At 32.3% G+C, this 20,386-nt stretch overlaps 3 protein-coding genes across 5 annotated transcripts; all 3 read right to left on the bottom strand.

The window, feature by feature from the left end:
* Positions 1-335: 335 nt before the first annotated feature.
* Positions 336-11,317, bottom strand: LOC137825966 (disease resistance protein SUMM2). Of its 2 annotated transcripts, none has more exons than XM_090293607.1 (10): positions 11,160-11,317; positions 10,997-11,065; positions 10,352-10,454; positions 5,647-8,442; positions 4,123-4,355; positions 3,414-4,032; positions 2,450-2,556; positions 1,574-1,816; positions 771-1,131; positions 336-637 (listed from the first exon to the last, which is right to left on the bottom strand). In XM_090293607.1, exons 4-9 carry the CDS (start codon positions 8,408-8,410, stop codon positions 913-915), a joined length of 4,185 nt encoding a protein of 1,394 aa, XP_090149733.1. In that variant the 5' UTR covers positions 8,411-8,442; positions 10,352-10,454; positions 10,997-11,065; positions 11,160-11,317; the 3' UTR covers positions 336-637; positions 771-912. The 2 variants fall into 2 exon arrangements, with proteins under 2 accessions (XP_090149733.1, XP_090149734.1); XM_090293608.1 differs by having other exon boundaries at positions 407-637; positions 1,574-1,807.
* A 703-nt stretch (positions 11,318-12,020) lies between these two features.
* Positions 12,021-15,506, bottom strand: LOC137823355 (uncharacterized). 2 transcript variants are annotated; one of them, XM_068628455.1, is made up of 2 exons: positions 15,037-15,506; positions 12,021-14,532 (listed from the first exon to the last, which is right to left on the bottom strand). In XM_068628455.1, exon 2 carries the CDS (start codon positions 14,432-14,434, stop codon positions 12,338-12,340), a length of 2,097 nt encoding a protein of 698 aa, XP_068484556.1. In that variant the 5' UTR covers positions 14,435-14,532; positions 15,037-15,506; the 3' UTR covers positions 12,021-12,337. The 2 variants fall into 2 exon arrangements, with proteins under 2 accessions (XP_068484556.1, XP_068484557.1); XM_068628456.1 differs by having other exon boundaries at positions 12,021-14,535; positions 15,037-15,380.
* Positions 15,507-17,370: 1,864 nt separating this feature from the next.
* SLY2 (F-box family protein) lies at positions 17,371-18,162 on the bottom strand. Its single transcript, XM_068628454.2, has one exon. It carries the CDS (start codon positions 17,988-17,990, stop codon positions 17,523-17,525), a length of 468 nt encoding a protein of 155 aa, XP_068484555.1. The 5' UTR covers positions 17,991-18,162; the 3' UTR covers positions 17,371-17,522.
* Positions 18,163-20,386: the final 2,224 nt, after the last annotated feature.

Here is a 20,386-nt window from a genome sequence, read left to right as displayed (position 1 = left end):
TGTCACTACAATAAAATCATGAAATAGAAACAATTTTTTGGTAGTTAAAATCTTGGTTGCTAATTAGATACCAATTTAGAAACTATTTAACAATAATAGAAACTAATTTAGAAATCATTTTTTTTTAGTTTCTAAAATAGTCTATAATTTAATTACTATTGCAACTAATTATTTTAGTATTTAAAAATTGGTTTCTATTTCACGATTTTATTATAGTGTGTTGTGTTACGTCCAGTAGTCTTATATTATTTAAAAGTTAATCAATGATAATATAATTTTTTCTCTTGATCTTCCGAAACTTTCAAAACTTAAAGAACAAAATCATGATAAAATTTCAAAATAAAAAATACCACGAACGTGAAGGGTGATTTACTATAGGTTGGAACAATTTGTACACAATATTTTTGTACAAATATACTATACTGTGAGTTAAACAATTTGGAAACAATAATTCTTACTGAATAAAATTGACTAATTTGGACACAATAGTTCTTACTGAATAAAATTGACTAGGTTGCTTAAAATTGAAGTAATTTAAACATATGTGTACGAGGTTACTACGTAGAATGGTACATCTGAATATGTATTCACCATAGTTCTTCTATGGTGTCTCTTATCTGTTCCTGTTTTGATTTTCCTGTTATTGAACAAGATTTTAGGAGATGTTAGTGTAATTTACTTTCTTGATATAAACTTGATTGAAAGAAAATAATGTTGAGAAGTTGGATTTTAGGAAGTTGGGAAAATTTTGCACAAGAACATGAACCGACCTCTTTCTCACACCTCCTTCACCTTCGAACGCTTGTACTAGACTAGAGTTTTGATTTAGGATCAGAAGCTCTATTTCTGGAAATACATTGGAAATCAAGATAAAGAACTTATGCTTGGAGTTGTTGTTGCAATTGTAGAGGGTCACCAGAAAAGAATTATTCCTTCCTCGTCTTCATTCATCTTATCATCTTGTTTAACAACCTGGGAATCTTGTGGAAGTATATATGCACCACTTGACTCTTGAATTGTAACGCCTCTACCCAAGTTAATGTTATCTACACAACCTGACAAAGTTTTAGTAACACCACTGTCTGATGGAGGCCCGTCTTCGTTCTTTCGTCTTCTTATTTCCTCAATATTCTGTGCATCACGAATGGAAGAGAAGTGTTTGCATATCTTTAAAGTTATAGCTTTTGAAAAACAATTGTTTCATAACGTACATGATGTGTTAGTACAACAATAATTTGAGCAATTTTAGTGGTTACTGCTATATCTCTGTGTGCATCTTGGTGTGAAAAACCTGTTTCATTGTTTGATTCTTTGTGCACCAACTTTTATTTGAAATATTGAAAAAGCATAACAAAAATTAGTGTGTATAGTAGGAGGTCTGTTTATAATCCTAGTAATTTTTAATTTTACAAACAAATGCATTTTATGCAAGAGAGTTACCATATAAGTTTGAGATGAATTTCTCACCTCCAAAACATAAGTTGGCGTTATGTTGTGGTTATTTTAATTTCTTCCATCACGTAGTTTATTAATGTATAGGTTTTTAGAAGATTAAAATAAAATATATAAATACCTCAATCATGTTTGAAGAAGTGACTGGAAAATTTTGGTCCATCGCTTGTATGTCTGATATCTTTTCACTTTTTCTGTCTATTTTCTCTTCTATTCTGGTTTCAATTTTTTCAGCTGTGCTTCCCAACATAGATTGGTTGTTATCATTGACTTGTGAAGAACATGGTTTATTTTCAGATGTAGGTGGATCTTCTTGGTTCATTTGAAGTGGGAAAGTATTTTCTGGCATATAATCCTGTTCAAGCTGAAAATAATTTACTGTAAACAAGTAGAACTATGTTCAAACATTAAACACAACACTTAAACATGCATATAATTTATACTAAAAAGTAACTGATAAGCCTAATTATAATCTAATTGATTCTAAAAGAGTTGAAATAGTGACTATCATTGTATTTTCTGATGCAGTTCCTTCTTTTACACCTCTCTTAATATTCTATGGAAATCCGAAATTGCACAATTTCGTAGTAGGCTTTCATTCTTGTCATAAAGACGAAATGAAAATACATATATCAACGTAAAAGCCCCTTTAAAGAACAAAGAATGGTTATTGACTTCTTATGTTTGAATTAGAATAGAAAGTAAACGTGAATACTTTGTGTTAGTGATAACCTTTGGAATAATTTATTTTCTTGAGTTTTTTAAGTATATTTTAGCCATTAATTTTCTTGTGAATTATTTAGCAAGTAATGAATCATAAATGAAAAGATTGTTTTTCAATTAATGAATTAAGTATCATATAAAATAAAGAAAAGATTGAGATGAAGTTTGGAAAATTTTAATGAAGCAATTGGTGGTGTATATATACTCTAGTTTAATGACATTATTATTATGATCATTTCACTAGATTAACTTGAATAGATTGGCTGGTTTTGACCTGTGATGAAGGCAACTCATTGTTGCTTGTAGAAACTCCATATGATTCTTTTATTCTATCAATCATGAAACGAACCTCCCACTCTTGAATGCTAGAGTTTTTGAAACCTGTAACAAAATTGCATAGTCAAGGACTTCATTTAACAATGAAATGCAGGGATAAAAAAATAACGTGACATCAACATTCCAGGAACGATCATTATATTGTCAGAACTAACAAGTTTTAAATGGAAAAGAAAATAATTAGTAGACAATTAAAAATACCAGTCATTACACTACAAGAAAATCATGAAATAGAAACCAATATTTAGAAACCAAAATAATTAGTTGCAATAGTAACTAAATTAGAGACCATTTTAGAAACTAAACAAAAAATTGGTTTCTAAATTAGTTTATATTATTTTCTATTATGGTTAAATAGTTTCTAAATTGGTATCTAATTAGCAACTAAGGTTTTAACTACCAAATATTTAGTTTCTAAATTTGGTCTCTAAAATCTTGGTTGCTAATTAGATACCAATTTAGAAACTATTTAACAATAATAGAAAATAATAGAAACTAATTTAGAAACCAATTTTTTGTTTAGTTTCTAAAATGGTTTCTAATTTAGTTACTATTGCAACTAATTATTTTGGTCTCTAAAAATTGGTTTCTATTTCATGATTTTCTTGTAGTGTTATTTTTGTACAAGTGTTTGGTTTGAAATTTGAATAAAATAGTTAATTTGTTCGTATTTTCTTTGAGTGGAACGAAGAAACATAAATCATTTGGTACTTGAGGGAGTTATTTTAAATGCAGTTATACTCTAATTATATAAACAATTAAAAATGTTAGGTGAAGAGTTCAGATTTCACAACTGCATTTGAATACATTTAGCAAAATCAGCATGAGTATTTTATGTATAAAGGTTTCATTGTAACATGTAATATTTGCAGCAAAATATCCATGCATAATATTTTATTTACCTAGACCATGAAAGTTATGTTTGATCTTCTGAAGAGTAGTTGTTGATGTCAAAGAGAGTTTTGGACAATTGCGGACAATACGATGCTTCACATTTAAAAATTGAGTCTCTTGGAAAAACTTTGAAAGATGTATAAATATTAAAACTTTTAGTTCTGGAAGTTCAACTTCAGTTTTTCCTGTCTCATTAAACTGTAGTAGTTCAGTGGCTCCACTAATGACTAGAAACTCCAAGTTGGAAAAATCATTAGATGCAGATACAGAGGTGAAATATTTCAACTTGTGACATTGTTCAACAGTGAATGTTGTAAGTTTGGGGAAGCATGGTTGAAGAGAAAGGGGATTGGACAATTTGTTATCCTCCAAATCCTCTTCAATAATCTGCCTTAATTCCTTGCATTCTCTTACCTCTAGTCTATTCAATTCTGGTAGGCATCTCAACACACATGGAGGGAATATTACTTCCAATTTTTCACATCCCATTATTTTCAATGACGTGAGATGTTGGAGGAAAAATGTGTTTTTGGTAGCCTCCCAAGTATTAATCATTTGAGGTAGATATATCAATTCCAAATCTTCTAGCTTTAAATTCACTTGTTGTCTCATCATCCGTATATCATCCTGCAAGGCACTAATAGAAAATGTAAAAAAATAGAATCCACATTAGAAAAAAAAGAACTAATAACTAATAATTAAAGGAATAAGGAGTACCTTGCGATTTGTGCTAATATTAACAAGTTGGGAGCATCCATTGCATTTAAATCTCTTCAAAGATGGATCCAATGCATCCATTGCATGAGTTACTATATGCTTCAAACCACCACAATCTATTATTCTCAATCTTCTTAATGAAGTCAAGGTCTTAGCTACAGATGTCTCAAACAATGAGCCCATTGGACAGAACCATATATGAAGATTTACAAGCTTAGATAGAGTAAATGATCCTGAAAAACAATTATAAATAAATAAATAAAATATTAGAGTTAATTATTTAAATCTTTATATGTACATCTTATATTCTTGTTTTCAAAATATTGATCTACAGAGACTAAAACCACAAACCCTGACATAAAAAAATGATAATAATGAAAAATTCATCTTAATCTTAATTTTAGTTCCTATGTTCTAAACTTGTATCTTTTTTAATCTATAGAGATACTATATTTATTTTACTTTATTCATTAGATAATATGTATAAAAACTAAAAGAAACAAAAAAATGTTTAGTATTTTAGGGCTAAAATGAAATTATCTTAATTATATACACTCAAATATAATTTTTTTTACAACAAAGATGAACTGAGTAAATAATTCATAATTTTATATGAAAACAAATTAAAATTAAAATATATTTCTCTTCTTTTCATATACAATGTTGCAACAATAAATCTAGTTATATTTTTCATATAAGATAATATATTCACAATTTTAATGTAAATAAACCCAAAACGCATCTCACAATTTTAACTAACCAATTACATTAAAAATATAACTTAAAGATAAGAAACACACTAATTGGTTAAATTTCAAACAAAAATCTAGATTCTGATCTTAAGGAATGAGCCAGTTTCAATTTGTTAATAGCTTAAAGGAAAAAATGATAAATTTAAAATTATAAAAAGCTATTGTTAAATATTTGATATTGAGAAAAGTTAACTAAGACCTTTGCGTGATAAAAATATATACATAATTTTTTAACGTAGTATAGTACATGTTATCTTGTTTTGTTTTTTTTTATTATATCATGTTTTCTTTTAGACCTTAATTGCAAGAATGACTTCAACAAGATTAAATGGTTTCAAAAATTGAATGTATTCATTTCTTTTTAATAATTTACTATAATTTGCATACCTTTCTAACAAAACTTTTCTCCTCTCCACCATTTTTTTTACTTAATACTTTTTGAATGACACTTTTTGAATGAATTATACCAATACATACTTGTTGAAGTTTTCTCCAATTACACTAACAATCTAATTACTCTTTAAGATTCTACACAAACCTTCTTTATTTTAAAAACATTGCGTTGTCTTATTTACATTGCATCCCTGTAAATATTAAAAATATTCACCTAAATAAAAATATTTTATAATACGAATGTTTCTTAAAGAAAAAAAAGGTATTTACCAAAACAAAGTGTGAGTCTATCTAGTTTTATTTAATTCTCTCACCATAAAATAATAAATGTAGAAATGTGAGTTAAAGATGGTTATGAGATGTAAATGAAAAAAAATACCTGCGTTACGGTTCAGAGTGGTTGGTGGTGGAATTGAAGTGGTTTTGAAGTAGTTTGATTCCTCAATAATTTCATCTCTTTCTTCTTTTTCATCAACAACATCCCCAATTATTTGTTCTAGCATATCGCATCTATATATTTTAAGCTCTATCAATTGAGATAGGTCTCCTATGATACTCGGTGAGAATACATGATTTAATTTCCCACAACGTTGTATCGCCACTTCTTTAAGATTTTGAAATTTTTTGGATTGCATGGAATGTCCAACTTCATACTCACCAGGAGCAATAACATACATGAAGAGAGATGTCAACTCTGGACAATCTCTTAACTGTAGTTTCTCTAATTTTTCAAAAGACCCATTGCCATTACCATGTACACTACCATGCCATAAAGCTCTTAGATGTTTCATATTGTAGATCCTTAGGAAATGCAACTTGGAGAAGAGATTTCCCACCTTACTCAAAGCATTGTCGGTGTCAACCAAATACTCTATCTCTTCACAATTAGTTATCAGCAAATTATTCAACTCATTCATACCCCCTTTAATTTCAAATATATCAGGCATCATATTTTTTACACCTCCTTCAATATTTCCTACAAAGAGCTCCTTTGATTTATTTGCCAAACCCTTAATAACCTCATTTGATACGTTAAAATAATTAACCAATAAAGTTCTTTGACAAGAGAAAAATTCTGATGGTATATAAATAGGAGAAAAATTTTCTCCTAATACAATTCCATACCTTTGTAGTGTTTGGGTAAAACTAAACAAGTTAAAGCATTCAATCAACTTTCTATCATTGTGCTTTGATCCTGTTTGAATGATATACAATTCTTCTAAAAGTGGGATTCTTTTAATCTCTTCAAGATTCTTTATTTCAATGTCACATTCATTAAACTCTAACAGTTTCAAGTTTTTAAGTTGTGTAAATGCAACATCAGTTTGCATATCAATGAATGGAGGCCATGAACAACCATGCAATGAAAGACTTTCAAGTTTCTTCATATCTCTTACAAATGAGATGTCGCTCAATACCCAGTATTGAAGGACTAGACAACGAAGATTTATTAATGTTTTGAAAGACCTTGTCGACAACCACAATCTGTCGTATTCTTCTGGATTAGTAATAATCAAAACTCTAAGCTTTCCCATTCTTTCAAAAATTCCATCAGATACTTCCAGTTTTGTTCGTATGTGCAAAAACTCAAGATTGGAACAATCCATATCATTTGGAAATTTCACACACCATAGATATCTTATTATACTTTGCTCCAAAGTTACATCATTTTCCGTTTCACACTTGATGATGTTCTTCTCATTCTTTGCTATCCATTGGGCTACATCACGAACCAAGTCATGCATTTTGACACTTTCATCATCTGCATCCAACAATAGACAAGAACTTACAAGCTTAATTTTGGCTGCCATCACTTCACTTCTTGCATTTTCATATGGGTTAACTTCTCCAACCATACCTAACCCAATTGCACATCTTATTAAACATTCGACTGGAATCTCATAATCTTCGGGGAATACAGAACACAACAGGAAAAGTGATTTAGCTTCTTCAGAATCTAGATTATCATAACTCAACTGCAAACACTTATAGGGATCTTGCAAACCTTTTTCAACATTGATTGGCTTAGAACTTCTCAATCTATTCAACGCAACCCTCCATAACACCTCTTCTTTGTGTTTCAAGCTACCAGCAACAGCTGCAATGGCAACAGGCAATCCTTTACATTCATCTGAAATTGGTTTTGCTAAATGCTTGATGGTTTCAGGGGTGTTTTCAAATATAACTGCTTTTTTTTGGAATAGAGTCCATGCTTCTTCATTGGTTAAGATTGGCAGATAAATCTTTCTTTGACAATCCATTGAAGTACAAACTTCTTCCAATCTAGTGGTAATGAGAATCTTGCAGCCTTTATGGTGTTCAGAGGAGGGAATCCCTATGTGACCAAAATCAAGCTTCTCCCACACATCATCTAGAATCATAAGAATATTTTTTTCTTGGGTTAATCTCATACACAAGCGTTGGGCTCTCTCCATTTCTTCATTTTCTGGAAATTTATACTCCAATGAACTTGCAATTTTTTCTTGAATCCTTGGAACTTCTACTGTACTAGACACAGGCACAAAAATAATTTTGTCAAAAAGATGCTCATCTTCTGCCATCTTCTTAATTTCCATTGCTAATGTGGTTTTACCACAACCCCCCATCCCATACAATCCAATCATGGCAACCCCATCATCTTTCAGTGCTTCCATTAGTTTATTGGAAGTAACTTTTCTACTCTCAAAATTCATACATTTTTCTGTGAGAATATCAAGAGTATTTGAAGGAATTGAAGCAGTGCGTTCAAGTTGTATATATTGTTTACCTTCTTGAATGATCTTTTGAAGGTCCGTTTTTTTATTTGCCAACTTCTTTCCTAAACGGTATCGCAAAATCCAATTTGGACAGTATCCAAAACAACAATTGTTTTTGGCTTTTGCCTCTTTTAACAAGCGTTTCACTTCTTCTGCATCAATGTTAGCATTCTCCAACCACTTATCCATAACTTCAGTTTTTAAGGTTTGTTTTCGAGCATGTGTGACACGATCTTCTACACTCATTTTTGTATCAGTAAAGTTAACTTCTTCTTGTTCAAGCTCTTTAACAAAACCATTAAAGCAAAAGGGGTAATGTAATTGATTCACAGCCCCACACACCAAATCTTTTAAAATACCAGACAAAACATCAGAAATGATATCCATTAATTCTCCCTTCTAAATTCAACTTAATTAACCTGATGTTACAAAATAAATAAGATAAACATATTTCAGAATGAGTTTTATACCCAATCAAAACATAACTTTAGATAGGTTACATTAAAAAAGTTTTTCATTTATATATAAACTATAAAATTTTAAATACGACGGAGAGTGTTTCTTGTATGAAAAAACATTTTGTACTACTTTACCAGTTTCATTCATCATGAAGCTATTTTTTTGTCGGGCATGGAATTTTTAAAAAATTCTAATGTTAAATATTTGTCCTTCCTCCACACAAAAAATCAAATTTAAAATATGAATATACTTAAATGGCAAACAAGTTTTCCGATCCAGAGGAATACAGTAACAACGTTAAAAAGTTGTCTAATAATACTTGTTCGCTAAACCCAGTTCTGGTTTTTGTCACTTAAAAAAGTTTTTAAAGAACAAAGTTTAAGTTAAATACAAAATCACTATTTTAATATAAAAAATGAAGATTATATATAATACAAATAAATTTATTCTTTATTTATCTAAAATATTTTATCTCTTTAAAATATAAAATTTATAATTTATATATAAATTTAAAAGTAATTTCTTATAAAAAAAGAAATCATTCTCCAATTTTGATTTTGAGCATTTTTTTTTCTCCTTCTTCAAATCTCGAGTTACTTGTTTTTTTATTTGATATGTGGGTTTGAATGATTGAGTGTGACATCCGAGTTCAATGGATAAATTTTTACTAATTTAGGTTTATATTAAGAATGGTTCAATGTAAACATTATATTTTATATTAAGAATGGTTCACTGAGTTATATTGAAATAAGTTAGATTATCTCAATGTTTTTTTTATTGAATTTGTGTTGAGTTGTTTATTAGGAGATATTGTGATAGTTAAATTGTTAGGTATTAAAAGTTTTATTTAAAATAAGTGAGTTTAGGTTATAAAAATACTTGTTTTAGTTTAACTAGAATAAAAAATTTGGTTTTGAAGTTTGTTCACCTTCTTCAGAAAACTCAATGTTGCTCAAGTAATGAGAAGTAATGAATTTCATTGCTCGAGTATTGTATTTATTGTGTGTACAAAAGTGTTACTGCATAAAAGATACACTTTCATATTTTTTTTCACATTTGTTTTATAAAAGATAAATTTTTATTTCAAAAGAAGTCATGTATTTAAATGCGACTATTCGTAAAAATAATAGCTATAATTTTATTTTTAAATATTATTTAAAAAAAACAAATAACTACGAAGTCTTTATTTATTACAATATTTTTTCATAAATAATAACAATGAACTGAAAATATAAAATATACCCTTTTTCAAAATATAAATAGAACTTATTTATATTTTATATAATTAATTATTAATCGAAAAAGTATTATGAATTATTTTAAACGTAATGTCATATTTATAAAGTCATTACTTTCACTTACTATTGTTTTGAAATATCATCTAAAGTAACTAATTAAAAAGTTATCATTAATATAATATCTAATGTTATTGTTATGATTATTATTGTATTTACACATTTATAAATTATCTAATAATAAAAATGTATATAAAATATTTAATATTTAAATAAAATGATATTTTAAAATTGAAATTTTGATCACGCTAAAAAAATACTTCAAGTTTTCTTTAGTTCAAAATTTAACTTTTACAAAATATGTACATGTATATATGTATAATTATTAATTATAAACATAAGAAAAAACTAAGGTTATGTAAACAAAGTATTCACAATTATCAAAATGAATACTTATATTTTACTATTATAAATTTATATTTTGAGGCTAATGTAAAAAAATCAAAAGACAATAGTTTTAGCAATTAGACAGCAATTTCGAAATTGTTGTCTATTTAGTCTATTCTATTGAGATATAGTCGACGATTTAGTTACATATAGGCAAAAATATTAAAAAAATAAAAACAACACCAACCTCAAAGTGATGGCAGCAACGACGATGAAGGGCAGCAGTAAAGGGAAATGGGGACAACGGTAGATGAAAAGCGGAGCGCGATGGTGGAGCAATGAACAAGAACCTTAAACAATGAACCAATGGAAGAATAAGCAATGAACCAATGGAAGAATGGAGGAAAAATAAGATGAACGGTTGTTGGGTTAGAACCGTTGTCTAACCCATCTATGATTTAAATAGACAGTGATTCCTCTTACATCTGCGATCTATTTATCCGGTTTAATTTAAAAAATATCATTGTGTTTTGATAAACCGCATTTAGTAGTGAAACGTTGTATATTAACGGTAGTAAATAAGCGTTTTTGCACAAGTGTGATGACGCCAAAAAATACTTCTAAGTTTTAGTTCAAAATTTAACTTTTACAAAATATATATGTATAATGATTAAGTTGGCTATATAATAAAAACATAATATTTTCCATTTAAGATATTAATCATTTAGATTTAATTCTCATTATATATTTAAATCTCAACCTAATTTCACTCTAGAAAATGGATAAAATTGGAAAACTAATCCTTGAGCGAAGAAAAATTAGGGAAAATTAAAATTAAAGAAAATGCAACCGGATAGGAGATAAAAAAAATAAGAAAGTTTGAATCACCTACCTCTCTATTCAGAATATTGGTGATATATCTGCAATAATTGGTGACTTGGTCAGAAAGAGGGTTCGAAGTCTGCTACAAGAAACAATATCATTGATTAGGAATATTGAATATCTGATCTAAAGAAATTTGCAATTAGGATTTTGAGAAAAATATGAAACCTTACCTCTTTAAAATATTGTGAGGAGTTCTGAATTAATTATGTATTTGTGGAGATTGTTGAGTTTATGATCTGAAAGAGGTGTTGTTGAGTGCTATATGAGTTGGTAGGCTGAAATGAAGGACAATTGGGACATAAACATATGAAGGATATGATGAAAAGGTAACCTTGTCCAAAGAAAAAAATGAAGATATATAGATCATTTTTTATTCTTTTCCAAAATGTTTCAAATTCTTTGAGTGCAAGGAAAGAGAGAAAGGTAGTTTAAAAACAGATTCTGACTTCACATTATTGTAATGGAACTTATGAAAGGAAGAGTTTGGTAATCCCTTGTTTCAAGTTATCCCTAATAAGTTGTGTAATCCTCCATTGGTGTGGCAGTTATTGAGCATCCATGAAGTTTGCAAATGAAAGGCAACTTACTGGATTCTCAGAAAAGTTCCTTCACTTGTAACCATGCCAAGAAGAAAGTTCACAACAAATGAGAATCTGGAAACAATTATTTTTGCTGGAAAAAATTTACTAGGTTGCTTAAAATTGAAGTAATTTGAACCCATACATATAAAAAGATTAAGTGGGTTGCTTTTTGAAAAAATATTTTAAATAGAATAGCAAATAAAAAAGTTGAGTTATGCTAACAATTTCATGCGTGGCTGCAGCTTTGAAAAGTAAAGAAAGTATTGTAAAAATGGGTATTATTGATATGCCTAAAACAACTATGTATGACTCAGAATGATGCTTACAAGGTGATTGATGAATGTATGGTATGTTTCCACACACCAGAATTTACAGACACCACTTCTCGTGACTTAGAACATGAGAACATACACATGCAACTCAATGAAATGAATGTCTTCCACGTCTCCATATTTAAAATTGGTTTGAGCCTTTAATTGAATGAATTCTTGACTAACCAGTAAAAACTGGTCAGAATAGAGTTACAAACAAGTAATCTGTCCTGGTCTCTCACGAGTTACAGCCAAGAAACTTTAGCGAAGAAGCAATCACTAAATCTGAAAGTCTACTAGAGAAATATTACAAAATAAAATTTGAGCTTCTAAAACATCCGTGGTTAATGTCTCATCGGTCTCTAACCAAGTGTGACTTAGTGTACAGTTAAATCTAAAATACTGTGGGAAGAATGCTAAAGCACGACCCAAATAATTGTTTCACTATTGCATAACCTACAAAGCGTTTGGTTCTTCTGTAGCACCATGAAGAAGCTCATCTGGAGTTGCAGCCGGATCCAGGTCCCAACACCTTTCTGGCAGATTCTCAGCCTCCCTCTTCAGCAACCAAGAAGGCACTTGATGTGAAAACCGCAACATCTCTCTTTTGGGTATCCATTTTATGGCACTCTTGTCAGTATTACTCTGATATACTGTTTTATATCCAGCCAACTTAACAAGGGGACTAACACAAACACCAAGTTCCTCAGAGTAATCATCCAGCACCTCAACCATTTCATACTGATGCCTCACTTCATCCGGCGTAGATCGGTTCCAATCCTGTGACCAATTTCGATACACAGCCCAGATATCTCCACTTCTGGGATATATGCGGACACAACCCCCCCGACCAGCCTTCTCCTGACTTAGAACATGAGAAAATATGTTAACATGATCAACAACATCGTTATTAAAAGCCCTGAAATTTCCACAAGATTTAGTAAAACCTGAATCCAGCCAGTTTACTGAACCAAACTCACTATCAGTTTTGGAACTCAGGTAACTGATGAGAATCTTAAATGGGTTGATAGCCACGACCTCGCGGATCATACAATACAACCGTGGCATTCCATCTTCCTCATCATACAGGGCCCATATCTGCTTTGGCCTGAAGCATTCCTCTGACCTATCTTTATCAAAGTCATGGAAGTCAGAATCTGGGACAGTAATTGAGATTGGACCAGCTTTCCCATTCTCTAGCTGTAGACCGGAAACATTCAGGGATGTTTTTCTACATGTCTCTCTTTTAACTAGACCAACTTGAGCTTCAGATTTTTCTCTCTCTTTCAAAGCTGCAGCTGCTGCTTCAGATGACAGCTTCATCTCCTCCAGTTTCTTCCTGATTTCAGTCCTGGCTTTCTCAATCAATAATTTTCTTGCATCGAATGCCGGTGCCATGGAACAATGTTTGGTTTGAACTTCAACTGTGCAGGAAGGCTTTTGGCCATGTCCGGTGCTATCATTTCCGTTAGACACTATTGATTCTAGAGCACATTTTGAACCCTTTTCATCGTAGCCATTTCTGAAAGTGGCTCCCACAGCAACTTTCTGTTTCTTGTCAGGTCTACTTAGTTTATCTTCCTGTGGTTCACTACAGGAGAATGATACATCTGAATTTATATTCACCATAGTATCTGCTACATGATGATGCCTTTTGATTTTTGGTCTTCCCCTCTTCACATTTCCATTTGCCCGATTAACAGAATCAGCAGGTAAGGTAGTTGATCCATTTTGATTGACAACTCCAGCAGAGCCCCAAAATGAAACATTCTGAATGTAATCATATCCATGTCCAGAATTGTATCCTGCAACTCCATTCCCATTGAAATAGGGGGCACTAGGTGGAACATATGAGACACCATCAAATGAGTGACTTCCATACCCATTTCCTGGCACATATGACCAAGGACAATATGGAAAAGAACCGTTTGCTGGGGCCGCCCCAGTTTCAACAGCAACAAAAGTTCCACGGCAGTTCTTGCAAGATAGTTTTTTATTCACGTACTTGCGCAGATACTCGTACTGAACCTTACAAGAGGTGCAGATAGTCCAAAAGGTGTCAAGCCCACCACGAGGGCTCGACAAATTGGAACATTTGTTATAACCTGCAGCCCCTGTAGCAGGAGACAAATTCATCTGGTTAGTCCCAGCCAACTGCGCATTTCTCTTGAGATCATAAGAACTACGCATAGCACTATCTGATAGCCAAGTCCAAGCCTCGGAAACAAGCTTAAATGCCTCATCAGCTCCCACACACTTGTTCTTATCTGGATGAAGCAACACCGCCAACTTCTTGTATTGTTTCTTCACAGCCTCCTTATCTGCAAAAGGTTTTAATCCAAGAATCGAATAGTAATCTAGCTCACCATTATGTTTGACCTCAGAAGCAATGTAAACTTCAAATGTGGCCACCATTTGAGATATACCCTCCAATCCAGGACAAAGTGTTTTAGCCTTTACAGCATAGTTTTTTGCACCTGCAAAGTCCCTCACAGCAAATCGCTTTTCAGCAATCTCTACCGCTTTAAGTGCTTCCTCCTTGTTTGCTTCCATGTAGAAACAAAAACTCACTTCACAACTGAACTCTTGAAACAGAAACTAAGACCCGCCCAACATCTTTTCCGATATCATATATAACCTCGTTTCCATGTCTGCTAACAGTTTCAAAACAAAAAGAACAAGTATTCTTAATTTTAAAACTCAAATCACTTCCATCTAAAGATCCAAGAACACCAAAACTCACAAACATTCTAATAAAACTAAACAGAAACAAACACCAACATTAATATAGAACCAACAAGAGAAACGAAGCACAGCCCACCCCATACGCCAAATTTTGGAGTAAAAGAAACAGATCGTGACATTTAATTGATTGAAACACAATTTTCAATTTTCCACATACAACTCAAACGATTAAGCTTTACTTTCCTAAATCTTTCAATTTCAAAAATCCATATAACATTAATCAGGTGACCCATCTTTCAGTCAGCACCCAATTCCGCTAAATTTGACAAACCCTACAACTTTCGGAGAGATCGAAAACCCAAAACAAAAACCCCCCAAAATCTTTACTAAAAATTTATTCAAACCCAAAACCCCAGATGCAAAAGAAAAGGCACAAAACTTAAATAATAACAAAAAAAAAAAAAACTAACTGAGATTGGAGCGGTAATGGGGTGTTGAAGAAGAGCCAGATCGCCACGTGTAGTTTGAAATTGGGGCAAAATTGAGTGTGAATCTCGCTTGCTGCGCTAAAAACAGGAAAACACAAAACCCGATTTGTATGGACACAGTGGTGTGTGGTAAATGGTAAAGGTGAGGCCTTTGCTAAAGAAACAAAACCCGGGAAGAAAGGGTTCGGGTGGCTCCCGGATCCGAAGTGGGTCCGATTCGGCGCAAGGTGGCGGCGATGAATAGGAGCTTCCGACAATCGCCGATCAGAAAGAGAAGGTTGCAAATAAAATAGGAATTATTATAAATAAAATGATGATAATTTTCTGAGCAAGTAAACGCTGTTATTACTGAGGTGGTTGGAACAAGCTAACGTGCACCGTAGGTGCGTAATCACTAATGACTGCATGACAAATTTATTACATTTTTTCCCTTTTTTAGAAAAATCTAGTACTACCATTTCCTTTGTTTTATTATTTTCTTAATTTTTTTTATTTCTGCTTAAAGAATTATAAAATTTTGCGGAAGTTAGAAGTTAGATACTGTGTTCTATAGTTGGTGCAAGGTTGGATGATGATTTGGAGAATTATCAGTGATGGGCATGGAACATCTCGTGACATTGCTCATTTTATTTTATTTTTTAAAATAATATTTTTTATAAAAGGGAGAATAAATAGAAAATAATTTGTACATGTAATATTATTAAATAAATAGACTTTAAGTATTAAATTTTATTTATTAGCATTAAATTCGTATTATGTATAATTGGGTAGTTATCTATCTACTTTTATCTTACTAATGGAAACATTATTTTTATCTTAGTTTTAGGGTTTATGATATTATATATAATTTTACATTTCAGTTAAGTTAATTTCAAACAAAAATAACCATTTTTCATTACATAAAAGAAATAAAAGTAAAAAATATTTTATGTGTCATTCTATTTCACAATTTACTTATAAGTTTCACTTTGAATAAGGTTTAAAGTTTAAAATTTATGTATTATTATGTGACTTGACATCTCAATTAAGTTCATCTCTTAGTATCACATGAAAAATGTGTTATTAAAAAAATGAAAAAAAAATATTTTTTTGTGTCATTCTATTTACTTACAAGTTTGAACTTGAAGAGGTTGAGTTCTGACATTGAATTCATGTGGTCAATGTCAAATAAGTTGGACTTGAAATATTGATTTGGGCTAACGTGGAAGGCCCAAAGACATTGGTCGCAGAAAGTTAGAAGGAAATTAATGTAACCATGGACCAAAAATAAAAATTAATGTAATGATGTTGAGGACAGAATGAACAGGACAACAGTTGAATCTTGAAAAATCTGGTTGTGCCAAAAATTGAAGTGGTTGGATTAGATGCACACTTTGAGTCAATGATCACACAGTCACATGTTTCTTTGTCCACTGGGTTCATTTTCCTTGCTCTGTCTCCATCAATAAGAAGGACACTTTGTTTTTCTTTTTCCTATTCTTCAACCCTCTCACTCTCTGTCACACTCTGTAAAATAATCTTTCACTCTGCTCTCAACTTACCATTAACCTACCAACACACCCAAAAAAAATTCACATTTTTTACTTTTGTCACCTTCTTCAGTAAATCACTTTTCACCTTCATTTGCCTCTGTTCCATTCAGATTCATAATATAAAAAAAAAACATGACAGCTGTTGAACTCTGGTTTCAAAATGGTCACTACAAACATCACTTTATGCTAAATGGACTAAAAGAAAAAATATATTAACTAAAAGTCTTCATATTTTTTTTATACGTTGCGTTTGATGTACATTCATTTTAAAATAATTAAATTCGTACAAGTTTTTCAATTGAATTCTTGGAGATTTGGATGATGACGGAATGGAATTATGACTTTTCAAGTTAATTTTAATTTGACCTAGACTTGTTTAATGAATAACATGCTACAAGAATTTGTTTATATATTTCAAAAAAAAAGTTACTATAAAACTGTTCAATTCGATTCTAAGGCAAATAAACGAACTATATTTCTACCTTTATATATAATGAATGTGATTTTAGATTGATGCTGATATGAGTAATTAACTAATATTTTGGAACAAATTGTTACAAGAATACACCAGAGTGAGACAAATTAAAAAGAAGACGAAACAAGAGAGATTAGAAAAAAGTGAAAAGGTTAAAGTTACTGTAAAATCTGTTAACATTGTAAATGGAAAAAAGTGAATTATTTATGGGGTTTTGGGTGTTCCATAAGCACTTATAAAACGGGCTTAAGCTAATAATCTGAATAAGAAAGTGATTTTGAAGTGAAGAAGGTATGAAGAAGCTAAAACTATTAGGAACATATTATTTTTTATTGATATGTAGTAATTGAACTATGATATGATGAAATCAAGGGATGAGAATAAACAAAGAAATTGGTGATATTTTAAATTTGGTGTATAATATAATAATAGCGGGGAAGCAAAAATGAGATGAGATGAGATCAGACGTTGATGGTGTTGCAGAGGAACATGAGGGACGATGCGGACGCGTCGCTGGCGATTCTTCCACTCCCGAGCCTCTCGTAGCTGTCAATGCAGAAGAGCGAGAGGGAGAGCTGCACCTCGTGCCGAGTCCAGACTCGCTTCCTGACTCGCTCCGACTCCCCGAGTCGACTCAGCACCGGTCGCACGCACACCATGTAGAGCCGCTTGTAGCCGCCGAGCGCCACCACGACGGCGCGCACCGACGCCGTGGAGACGTGGCGGAAGCAGAGATGCTCCCAGAGGGAGTCGTCGTTGCGCGTGAGGCTGCACCAGAGACGACAGACGCACGCCGCCACACCGAGCGAGGGACCGTCGAGTCGTTTGAGGATTTCCCGAAGAATGTCTATGTTGTCGTTTATGAAGAACCGTTGCCGTTTCTCTTGCTCTCCCCGGTGCTGCTCCTGCACCATTCTTCTCAGCACCATTCACACACAGGCACAGTGAGAGAGAGAGAGAAAGAGGTTTATCTAGCTAGCTTTCGGAAGAGAAAGTGGTGGGTTTAAGAAGAAAGTGTGGCATGTGAAAGGTGAAGCAATATTGGTGTGGGACAGCAACGTTAGATTTGGTCGAATAATACTAAGTTATCAATTTTGTAAATAAAAATGGTAGACCAAGAGATTAGTTATAAAATATGACCTCTAGTATATTCGGACATGTCTCCTATGTTTAAATATTGTGAAGAAGGACAATCTCATATTATGAAAGACTCTAATCTTTAATCGATGTGGGATTTTCAACACACCCTCACGCCGAGGTTACCAACTCGTGCGTGGAGATATGTGTTATGAGTGGTTCGATAACGGTTCGATGGCGGGTGGCCTGATAAACCCAACAAATGTTCGTTAGGATAGGCTCGAAAATGACTCTGATACCATGTTAAGAAGTGGGTTTTAAGTCTAATTCAACCTCATAAAACCGGCTCAATAAGGAGAGTTTTGCACCTACTTATATATTATGAAAGACTCTCATCTTTAGTCGATGTGAGATTTCCAACAAATATGTTTCTTAAATTGTATATTTGAACATATTTTTTAAATGATGTTTTGGAATATATATATGATATCAATATATATAAATTTGTGTGTTTATGTTTTATGTAAAGGAAAATGATAAAATAAAAGGGGTGTGGGGTTTGAGCTGTGAAAAGAGTGATGTATTTTGACTTTGGGGAAAGAATGAATGAAGAAACGTGAAGTTGTGAAGAGTGAGAGGGTTTTCATTTGTTACTACGTTGGATTGTTGTTGGAGTTGTTTGTGTTGTTGTGAGTATCGAGGGGAGAGAAGGGGCCAAGAGAAAGGTCCAAAGCAGAGAACTGGAACCGATGTGCTGCTTTTTTCCTCTTGTTGCTTTTCAATATAGGTTTCGGGCTCAGCAGATTTGGTGTTTCTTGTTTTTGTTGTTGTTTGCATTCCTTTCTATCCTTCACCACCCTTCTTTCTTCTCTCTACTGCTACTGCTTGAATAGTCACACACCCTATGCAGACGTTTTCTGGTTTTTTCTGGACCATTTTTCCTTCAATCATTATATTTTATTACACTCATCTTTTCTCTTGCCATTGTCACCTCGGAATCAGTAATTATTTATTGCTTGATGAAGGTAGAGTAGAGCAATAATTTAATGTGCTTAGAGGAAACTCAGAAAGATGCTGTGTTAACTTGAAGACAAGAAGATGATGGAGTGAGGATGCATTTGGGGAAGCAGAAGTAGAAAGAACTGTTGGTCATCAATGGAAATCGAAAGTAGTGTGTGGGAAAAGTTTTCCCTTTCCATTTTGGTGAAATTTCAAAGTCATGGTGTCCCAATAGGTTTGCATAATCAACATTTATTGACACAATCAAGACCGTTACTTTAACAAGATTAATCAATACTAGATAATGTATTCCTAAGCGCGATTGTACTTCCTAAATAGATCACGAGAACGAGAAAGGAAAGAATTGTGCGTGAAACTATATATTATGGGTTGGTCCGATAGCGATCGGATAGGGTCAACAAATACTCGCTAGGATAGACTCGAAATGACTCTGATACCATATTACGAAGTGGACTTTAAGCCTAACCCAACCCAAAAAACCGACTCATAAGGTTGAGGTTTGCACCCACTTATATACAATGAAAAGCTCTAATCTCTAGTCGATGTGGGATCTCCAACATACCGAAAAATAACTCGAATCGTGTCTTGGTTCCAACTCCGTTAAAAATAAATGTTTTTTTAAAAGTGTCACGAGTGAAAAGGTGAAAAATTTGGGAATAAGAGGAATTAATCTTACTTAAATTTTACCTTAACTAAGTTTGATGATTTTGGTGGATAGAAGAAGTTTATATGTGACTTAGTACCATGAGTGATGAAATTTGAAAGTTATGATATTTTAGAAATAAAAAAGGAATGCTACAGCAATTTGTTTCCACTAAAATGATGTGAATTTGAATAGCAACAAAGAAGAGAAAGAAAGAAAAGGTTGGATTTTCTCCCACAAAGGCAGAGAGCACCAATTCCTTTGAGACAGAAAGCATAAAATATAATATCATGTTGTTAGGGGGCTTGAAATTGACATTTGATTTATTAATTAGGGTTTGTGTAGAGAGAGTGGGTCCCTCCACACTGCATTTTAGAGAGAGTGTGTCATAAGGGGTTGTTTTTATTGGGTTGGACTTGTTCGTTGGACACACTCGAGGAAGGCACTGTTCCCTATTCTTTCTCTTAGCAACTCGATAACTGCAAAACTACAACAAGGACATCACCATTTTTTTCACCATCTCTCTTTCACTATCTTTTCTTCTAAGCTTCTCCCCACTTACCATTTAGTCAACTACCTACTTCA

This window comes from Phaseolus vulgaris, chromosome 8, assembly GCF_051622355.1.
Source record: "Phaseolus vulgaris cultivar YP4 chromosome 8, ASM5162235v1, whole genome shotgun sequence".
Lineage (NCBI taxonomy): Eukaryota > Viridiplantae > Streptophyta > Magnoliopsida > Fabales > Fabaceae > Phaseolus > Phaseolus vulgaris.
Note: the sequence above shows the minus strand (reverse complement) of the source record. Positions and strands in the feature narration are given on the sequence as shown.